This window comes from Telopea speciosissima, chromosome 3, assembly GCF_018873765.1.
Source record: "Telopea speciosissima isolate NSW1024214 ecotype Mountain lineage chromosome 3, Tspe_v1, whole genome shotgun sequence".
NCBI classification, from domain to species: domain Eukaryota; kingdom Viridiplantae; phylum Streptophyta; class Magnoliopsida; order Proteales; family Proteaceae; genus Telopea; species Telopea speciosissima.
Window position 1 is genome coordinate 68,321,467 of NC_057918.1, and position 10,294 is coordinate 68,331,760.

Below are 10,294 nucleotides of genomic sequence, written 5' to 3' on the forward strand. Positions count from 1 at the left end.
TTCCAACAATCACATGATCATGTCATCATATGATGATTGAAAATCTAAATCTTCTCAATGTTGCTCGGGGTGTGTTCATCAAAGATAACTTGGGAAATTTTGTATAAGCTAAATGGAAACACAATAGAGGACTATTAGCTCTAGCCATGGAAGCAAAAGCTACCCGATATGATTTACTCCTTGTAAGAATCCTTCAACTCTCTCTATTCCCTTTCTCGTATCGCGATTTGGTGATAAAATCTTGTAATAAAAATGAGAGAACTCTAAATTGGGGTTCTACCTCCATTGTTGAAGATAAACTTTACTTGTTCAATCTTTTACTTTTGCTATTTTCTTGTATGATCCTCACAAATGCAACAGAGAGGATGATTTCTTGATAGAGTCTCAAAGTTGCAAATGTCAAAGTTTTGTAGATCCAACCACCCACTTTTCTTGTAAACCTCTAATCTTTTATGGGCCAGAAATTTTCTCACGCTACATTCATATAAATAAGGGGAAAGAGATCCCTGCCTGGTCGCGTGGCCCATCCACCAGCGCAAGGGCCATTGAGAGTGTGCACAAGGCATCACCATAGATGGCATTTTTTATTTCACAGGGTGGGTGGTAATTTTGCGCACTAAAACTTATCTAGGGGCAAGAGCCACACGACCAGGCATCATTCTTTTTCCCATAAGGAAGAAGTTTCCTTCGCCACACGGTGAAGGATCATCGCCCCATCAATGGCCATAAAAATCACCCCCCCCTTCTATTTATGAATGGTTGAACCTTCCCCCTATTGTGTGATCCCATATGGACACCAATTGAAGGCCTCGGTCAATGGGCATGGCTGAAGGAAAACTCAGTCCTATAAATAAAATGGGAGAAAGAATGCTAACCAGTGCTACAGCACGATGTGTACCTGCACTAAGCACAACTGCATGTGAAATGACTAACGCACCCCCCAAACAAAACAAAAAAAAAAGTTGCTTGCATCCTAGGATGAGATTTGCCAGTTGCCACTAATGAACTCATTGGGCCCATGAGCCCATCAAGTGTTTACACTTCTTGGAGGTTACTCCTCCAGGCCCATCAAACGGTCTTCATTACCAATTATGCCACGTGTAAAAGCAAATCATTTGTTTTTTGTTTGTTTGTTCATTGAGAATCATTTTATAGACCATAGTTATAGTCTGGATGCTCTGCTTTTCTTCTTCAAAAAATCCGTATAGATGCGAACTGGCGGGGACTTTCTCTTTCTTGCATGTTTCCTCTGTTGCAATGGCGACGAAGAAAATCTCAGAAATTCGCGTTGAAGATCACTTTCAGACTCGAAAATCTCCCAGTAGGAGAGGCTTTAGCGGAGGTTTGAACTCTAAAATCTTTTCTTCTTCCAGGATTTCTCATGAAGAAGCTAAAGGTTTTTCGTTTCTTGACCCCTCAGCTCCTGCTCTTGTTTTTCCTCTGCTTTGATTACAAATACTCTGATGACCAGATCCGAGTTATTATTTGCCAAAATGCTTCATTTATGTGTATTTGACCTCAAATTTGGAGAATCAATAGCTGACATCTGAATTCCATCACCGCTGTTTGTTGTTTTACATTTTTCTTCTGAAGAAAGGAAAGGGTTTTACAATGTGTTCTGTTTATGAACTCCAGCATACTCGTTTATTGATTCTTGTTTTCTTTCTAGAACATTAAGAGTTACAACTACTGGCGTTACAAATCCTCCTTATCATGAATTATTTATTTGGGCTTATTAGTTTTTTTTTTTAATCTTCTTCTGGGATTATTGTTAGTACTACTCAAGCAAGACTATAATGTGGTTGATCAATCATGGAAGGCTAGTAATGTCATATAGGATTATTCCGAAAAGTTTACATTAGCTGATTTATCAAATATTGAAGAGATTGTTTGGAGCCATGCTGGACTTGGAAACTTAGTGGGATTTTGAAGAGCATATTGCAATGGGAAATGCATTTTGAAGTATGATGTATTGAAAACATTGTACAGCTCCCTTAAAGATGGTGTTGAACTACTTAAAATGATGTTGGAGCCGGATTTAGCAGGAATATTAAGACTTTGTGCTTTGCTTTAGGAACTTAGATTAGTTATAACAATTAGAATTCACTTAGAGGGATAAAATTCCCAAATTTTGAAATAGTAATCTGCATAATATTGTCAAACTAAACTCATTTTTGCCTCTACATATCTAGATATGAGAAGAGTGAAAAGAGTAAGATTTACAGATCCTGATACTGTTTACCAACACAATTGCAAACCAGATGCTTCATCAATAGCTTCCAAAGGAACTCAGACTCAAAAATGTAGGTTTTCTTTTCCGTCTCACTATGTTGCATAATAGTAATAGGACATAAAATTTGATCAATAAGTTGCCTACTTATTTGATATAAAATTCACCTGATGAGAAATTAATTTGCAGTTGATGATCCAAAAACTTTGGAGTATGCATTTTATAAAAGACTAAGGGAAGGTACCGAACTGAGTAATCACTTGCATAATCAGGATGGTCAATTGAAGAAAGTTGAAGCAAGCAATTGTTCAAGAGGTATGTTTTGGTGTGAGATTACCTCTTGATACTTAAATACCTTTTTGTTAAGAAGGATGCTAAGGAAATCATGCTCTACAGTATCCTTTATGCTTCATATTTTATGTGTTCATTGAAAATTTGTTATTTCCTTCCAAAATGTGCTGCCTTGGGTCTTAAAGTCTTGAATTTTGATATCCCTACCATCCAGCAGTGGATCACTTGGCCAAATACAGATGTGAAGAGGTCAGGCCGCTGTTGGCAGTTAGGGTTACACCCACAGAATTAAGGTCATCCCTTTGCTTAGGTGAAGCTTTAAAGAACCAAGGTATCAGAAATTATTCATAATTTCAGTTTGTATTGTATGAGTCTTCCTTTCACAAAAGCACTTTTCCTTTATGCACTTAAACAATTGCATGGTTTTAATCTTTTTGACGCATAATGGAGCACTTTTTTCCATTTAATATGCATGTCAGCTGTATTAGTATCTCTGTAGTTTTTTAACAGCAGTTTCTAACTGTTTACTGTCCCTTCTCCCTCCCACTCCATCACTACCCCCTCCAAAAAAAAAAAAAAAAAAAAAAAAAAAAGAGGGAAAAAAGCCTAAGTAAAAGTCCTCTACATGATGTCCAAAATTTACTTTCTGATCCTTGATTAAGCTATTAGTAGGCGAGCCTTGGTGCAACAGTTAAGTTGCGTTATTGCAACCTGTTGGTTGTGGGTTCAAAATTCGGAAACAGACTCTCTTGTGAAGCAGGGGGTAAGGTTGCATACATTTGCCCCTCCCAGACCCTGCAGTAGTGGGAGCCTCGTGCACTAGGATGCTCTTTTTTTTTTTCTTCTTATAATCCTTGATTAAGCTATTGCATCGGTATGTGAGACTCCATTCCTCATAATCTTTGCATGTATGTGGAGATCTCATACAAAAGTTTAACAACTAGACTTGTAACATGTTTGGATATATAATGAAAGAGACTCTCTCTCTCTCTCTCTCTCTTAATAATTCCAAAACTAAATAGTCCAGTTATTAACATATAAAGGAAGTTGGATTCAGAAAGGGTGGCGTGTTTCTGAGCCCATGTAACCCAGGTTCTAATCCTGTGCTTCTGGTTCGTCAAAATATTTGAGGTTGCCACCTGCATCATCCATTTTAGTTGAATAAAAGAAGATGAGTTCCAAAACATCTTATACCTGTTGTGTTTTTAATCTTTATGATAATCAAAGAAGCATCACTCTCCTAAATTCTGGTCTTGGCATTCGTCCCAGAGATCCTCTTAAAGAGGTCCGATCCTCGCAGCTATTGGTGGGATAAGGGAGAGGATTATTTACATATTAAATAATGTCCCATGAGCTTTCTTGTAGAAAACTTTAAGGAGTGCATGTCACTTATTTGCCATCATTTTAGGTCTGTGATTCAGTAAGAGATTGAGCTTGTATTTTATCATGTACAAACATCTTAGCCCTCATATCTCTTTTCCTTCAGATAATATCACCATTTATTAGGCCTTGTTCTTTCAGTAGTAAGGAAAAAATTTTTCATTATCCACATTCGCATGTTATCGTTATTCTCAATTATCTTGTATACATGAAGTTTTTTTTTTTGGTCTATCCTAATCTAAGCTAGAAAGGGAAGGCTAAGACAAGCCAACAAAAACCTACAACTACCAAGGGGGTGGGGGAGGGGGGAGAGGGGGTGCTTTTTTTTGGCACAATATGCAAACCAGGAGAGTCGATTCCTTGACCTTCTGGGGGGTATGCACTCCAACCGGCAAGCCACCAACCAACCGACCAAGAGGTTGTTTGTTGTATATATGAAGTGACTTGATACATTTTGCCATTTAAAGTTTGAATTGAATGTGCTCACAACTTCTTCCCTTAGATGCTAACAAGACCCATCCTTGTTCAATTCCTTCCCATTAATGGCAACTTTATTATTTGAAATTATTTTTTATCCCAAAGTTCTCAATGTTACAGTTGTGGCATAGAGAAAAAAAGAAAAAAAGAAAAAAAACAGTTGTGGCATAGAGACATCATTGTTATCAATTTGGTTTTGCTATCAAAGAGATTTTAAACTTGGAATGCTAAAATGTTGGATATGCAGTCAGAGTAACAATCTCCTCAAAGCATTTAGAGCCCCATAACAGCCACGAGGAAGTCTTTTCTAAAAAGAGACGGAAATTATGTCAGTGGGTCGCAAAGGCATCATCTCTTGATGTTGATGAGATCTCTTCAAAGGGGTTAGAAATATCTCAATCAATAAGTTCCTATGCTTTTGTCTGCCTTCCCTTTTGGATTTGATATGAATTTGCTCTAGTTTCAGGTATGATGTGGTATCAGTGCTCCTTCAGCGGCTGGTCCCTCAGTGCAATGCAAGCGAAGTATGCCTCTTCAGTTTTATAGATGGATCTTGAGAATTGCAGTGTTCATTTCACAGTCTTTCAGCATCTATACCAAGCAGCTAATATTGAAACTGAACATCAATTTTTTTCAGAGACGCATGCCTCCAAGTTCAAGGTATGAGGTATTGAGTACCAGATCTCAGTTAATTGCTTCTTCTGACTCAGATATGCACTTTGAGGAGCTTCGTTGGACCCCAACTCCAAGTATGCACTTCACTGAACCTACATTTGGGAAACCTTTGGATGATGATACATCAGAATGTCGGTCTAACAAGTCCGGGGTGGTTACTAGCTCACAATGGGATACTCTGAACTCTAAGACTCTCTCAACTAGGAACTCTGATAAATTTGACTCACAATGGGATGTTCTGGACTCTGACTCTCTTTCAACTCGGAATGCTGATATAGTTGATCTCCAATATAGGAATGTGCAACCTTATCGTGCTTCTGATGAAAATGCCACAGTTTTGCACACTAAGATGAAACCATGCTGGTTTACTGATATGGATAGAGATTCACTCAAAAGAAATGGATCTCTTCCACAGGATCAAATGCCAATATCATCTAACTCAGATATGCACTTTGAGGAGCTTCCTTGGACTCCAACTCCAACTATGCACTTCATTGAACCTATATCTGGGCAACATTTGGATGATGATACATCAGAATGTCGGTCTAACAAGTCCAGGGTGGTTACTAGCTCACAATGGGATACTGCAAACTTTGAGACTCTCTCAACTAGGAACGCTGATATATTTGACTCACAATGGGATGTTCTGGACTATGACTCTCTTTCAACTAGGAATGCTGATATATTTGAGAAACTATCCAGGAAGGTACAACCTTGTTATGCTTCAGATGATGAAAATGCTACAGTTTTGCACACTAAGATGAAACCGTGCTGGTTTACTGATATGGATAGAGATTCACTCAAAAGAAATGGATCTCTTCTGCCAGATCACGTGCCATTACCATCCAAACTGGAATACTCTTCCAAAAACAGTTTTTCTTCTCTTTGGGACTCCCCAAACCAATCATTTGGCCCAAGTAACAACTTGAGTTTTCCCGTGCTAGATGAATTTCATAAAAAAAATGACTTTGCACTAGGAATTGATCACATTACTCAATTTCTAGATCGAAATGATGGTGATTTATGCAATTCAGTGGTAAAGGCGAGTCCCATTAGGACAATTGTATTAAGAGACGATCATGAGCAGAGTCCGAGCAAGTATGATGCAATTGGATTGGACTCTTTACCTTTCCCGGCCATCCATCGTTCTGCAAGCATGACTTCTTTATTGGACTTCTGGTCAGAAAGATATCACTACCAGACTATTGGAAGATCCTTTGAAGAAAATGATTATTCAGTTGCGGTGAAGCACCATCTTCCATTAACTTTCTCTTGTTATCAGAGCTACCTCCCTCAAGGTTGCAGGTTGCTTGGAAATTATAGAGGCAATGATGTCTTCAATTATCTACATACTCCCCGCAGCTTCACAAACCAAGTTTTTAGCGAGAAGCTTTGTTCAAATGTTGGTACTCTTGTACTACCTTCTGGACTGGATTCTGATTTCAGATGGAAAAACTTGTTAATGAATGATTCCCTTGGAGAATATCGCTCATCAATCTGTCCTAATTACAAATTCAACGCAAAGCAGACTCAAGATGTATCTTTTCCCCTTCTTACTGAGGAACAAAGCAAGTGGAGCATGGATGACTCAAGTGAAAATGAAATGCAAAGTCAGCAAACTGAGGAAATATTTATGATTAATCATCCTTAAATTTCAGGATCTCTCTGAAAAAGGAGTGAGTTCTCCCACTCTTATTTGATAAATCTAGCTTCAGATGGATGTAATGTGGAAGTATACTTTGATTGTAATACATGTAAGTACAGCTTATGCTTCCCGGTTTTGCCTCGTGTACTTTTCATGCGTGGCTACAGATATATTTTTGTTACATTGCTGTCCTATACTCTTTCACCACTTAGGTTTTCATTTAAACCTCCTTGGTTGCAAGGGAAATTTAAGGGAAGGGAAGTAAAATTTTCAAATCTAAAAAAGAAACTTTTGTAATCATTACCCAACATGATTCTATAAACTACTTAAATTTCTTACTATATTTAGTAATTATGTTTTTTAGATGTAATTTTTATTTTACTTTTCAAATCAAAGGGATTTAGATGCAAAGTAAAGTGAAATTTTATAATTAAATATGGAATGATTTGGAGTTAGTAAAGCAGCATGCTTCAAAATGGATGCATGCGCAACGGTGTTCGTAGATCAACTTTACTCCACCAAGTGTTGGCTAGTTGTGATAACACGTCTTTACTAATATAAAAAATAAGCTCTTATTTTTATTTATTTCTCAAAGTCAAGCAAGAAACCTTTCAAAATTTGATTAACGTTCAGTAAAAAATTTGTTGCGCAGTTAGTAAGCTTGTTTGTGTTATGCCATATTTAGTAATGATGCCTTTTAGATGTAATTTTTATTTTACTTTTCAAATCTAAATGATTTAGATGCAAAGTAAAGTGAATTTTTATAACCAAATATGGAATGATTTGGAGTTAGTAATATAATCATTTGGGGTAAGGATTATAAAATTTCTTTTTTAGGTTTGAAATTTTCACTTTCCTTCTTTTTAATTTTCTTGCAACCAAACGAAGCTTTAGGTTCCACTTGGTAGCAAGTAAAAGAAAGTGAAATTGGTTTTAAAAAATAAAATCTTCTAATAATGATTGTGTAGCTCACTTGAAACTCTTATCATATTTGAAAATTATATTTTTTGCATGTAATTTTTAGGCAAAAGTTTTCATGCACGGCCTTGCATGTGCACGACCTGCATGAAATCCAGTCAAATTGACATAGATGTCAATCCAAAATGACATACACCCCCCTACATCCCTTATTTGATGGAGTTAAGGGGAGAATCTCAAGTGTACAAATACCTTCCCCTAATCTTTATTTTTCTTTGATTGCAAAGTAAAGTAAAATTTAATAAATAGATTTATAATGATTTGATATTAATTATAAACATATTAAGTGTTAAGAAAACAATGCCCAGAATGGTGATTTGCAGAAAAAATACGAAAAACAGAGAAGAACAACCACACACAAACACACAGGATTTACGTGGTTCACCCCCAAGATGGAAGTTACATCCACAGCCAAGCAACAGAACGAATTTCATTATTCTCTGGAAATGTTACAAAAACCTCTCTTATAGTCCTCTCAAAGATAAGAACATTATATAGAGAAGCCTTAACCTGAAGAAGTACAAGAATACCCCTAGACACAAAAATTGCAAAATCGGACAAGGTCGGACCAAAACATAACATATATCTCATAATATACTGTTTTGAAGATCTCAACGAGCCCAACATAACAATTTGCCCCTGACGTGGACGTATGTCATTTTTTGGCAATCCGAGATCGTTTCGAGGCCAAAATGGTCCTCCGAAAATCTCAACCGCATATTTTGGATCAAAATCAGACTTCACCAATAACATTAAGTAATTATTAAAGAAGTTTCCATTTTAGTTTTGCTTTAATTTTACTTCCATTGTTTTTATTTCCCTTGCAACCAGACAGGGCATTAATGTTCTTATATAGGTAATAATAGCTGTATTTCATTGTTCCAGACAGACCCTAAAGCTCAGCTCCACTTGACTCATCTCCAGGTGCATAATATATAAAGCCAACACACCCAACAACAATAGAAAATTCCTATGGATTGGTGAGAACAAGTTGATCTTTAACCTGGAAGATATTACTTGGGAAAGACACTCTGTCATTGATTTAATATCAATTCTTATTGCTCTTGTTTTCTTATTTGGGACCATTTCTCAAATATAGGCATATTTGAAGACTACAATTTGACCCGGGTGGGGCTCCATACCTATAAACTAGCCCAACTACTTGAACCAAGGAAGGCAGGAACTGGACCCCCCCCCCCCTTTAGAAGAAGTAGATCTGTCACATAGTTAAATTGAAGTATTGAATTGGCTGAACTGGATAATTCTTTATTAATCGAATCTGCTGACCTAGGTAATGTTTTTTATCCATTTTAACCATGGTCTTAAGAATCGAAAATTATATCAGATTGATCTCAAATTTGGTCAATTCATAGTCTAAAACCCTAGAATTGTTGAATTTTCAGACCTAAGGGGTCGTTTCAAGGGTTTTCTGAAATCGATTCTGGCTGATTTCAATCCGTGATCTGAAACCCTAAAATTATTGAATTTTCAAACCTAAGGGGTCGATTCTAGGGTTTTCTGAACTGTATAATTCTTTATTAATCGAATTTATTGACCATGTAATTAATCTTTTTGACCCATTCTTACCACAGTTTCAAGAATCAGGAATTGGACCAGTGAATTGACCGATTCATGGTCTAAAACCCTAGAATTGTTGAATTTTCAGATTTAAGGGGTCGATTCTAGGGTTTTCTGAACTGGATGATTCTTTATTAATTGAATCTATTGACTCAGGTGATTAATCTTGTTGACCCATTCTTACCACGGTTTAAGAATCGGGAACTGGATCGGTGAATCGGCTGATTCATGGTCCAAAACCCTAGGATTGTTGAATTTTCAGACCTAAGGCCTAAGGGATCGATTCTAGGGTTTTTTGAACTCAATGATTCTTTATCAATCGAATCTAATGACCCATGCAATCTTTTTGACCCATTCTTACCACTGTTTTAAGAATCGGGAATTGGATCGATGAATTGGCCGATTCATGGTCTAGAAACCGTAGAAATGTCGAATTTTCAGACCTAAGGGTTCGATTCTAGGGTTTTCTGAACTAGATGATTCTTTATTAATCGAATCTACTGACCCAGGTAATTAATCCTTTTGACCCATTCTTACTACGGTTTTAAGAATCGTGAATTAGATTCGTGAATCGGCTGATTTATGGTCCGAAACCCTAGAATTATTAAAATTTCAGATCTAAGGAGTCAATTCTAGGGTTTTTGAGACTGATTCTGATTGATTTCGATCCATGATCCAAAACCAGTTCAGTAACAATGTTAGTTTAGTTACTCAAAAGACATGATGGTAAAATTGTGATATTTATGAGGCTTTTTTTTTTTTTTTTTTGAGAGAGGAGGGGTATCCGACTGTAGGCCGACTAAATCCCCCCCGGGTTCGATATTTATGAGGCTTTGGTGGTGAATAGGGACATGTCCCTTGTCCTCATTTGCCATGAAATAAAACCTGGATCCTGGTCCAGTTGTTATCAGCTTTTTAAGAATTACCCAAATGGACTAACTAATCTTGCAAGCTTTTACATGCTTGCTTGGCCCTTTCTGCCCAACAAGTAGTATATGCCTTCAGACTTCACGAAATGCACTTCCAGATTACACGTAAAG

At 36.9% G+C, this 10,294-nt stretch overlaps 1 protein-coding gene across 5 annotated transcripts; it reads left to right on the forward strand.

Moving 5' to 3' along the window:
- The first annotated feature begins 1,223 nt into the window (after nucleotides 1-1,223).
- Nucleotides 1,224-6,828, forward strand: LOC122657005. Of its 5 annotated transcripts, none has more exons than XM_043851740.1 (8): nucleotides 1,224-1,396; nucleotides 2,193-2,303; nucleotides 2,420-2,545; nucleotides 2,736-2,852; nucleotides 4,626-4,761; nucleotides 4,845-4,902; nucleotides 5,016-5,474; nucleotides 5,886-6,828. In XM_043851740.1, the coding sequence occupies exons 1-8, from the start codon at nucleotides 1,258-1,260 to the stop codon at nucleotides 6,702-6,704; spliced, it is 1,965 nt and encodes a 654-aa protein (XP_043707675.1). In that variant the 5' UTR covers nucleotides 1,224-1,257; the 3' UTR covers nucleotides 6,705-6,828. The 5 variants fall into 5 exon arrangements, with proteins under 5 accessions (XP_043707675.1, XP_043707676.1, XP_043707677.1 ...); XM_043851741.1 differs by having other exon boundaries at nucleotides 4,632-4,761; XM_043851742.1 differs by lacking the exon at nucleotides 2,193-2,303.
- Nucleotides 6,829-10,294: the final 3,466 nt, after the last annotated feature.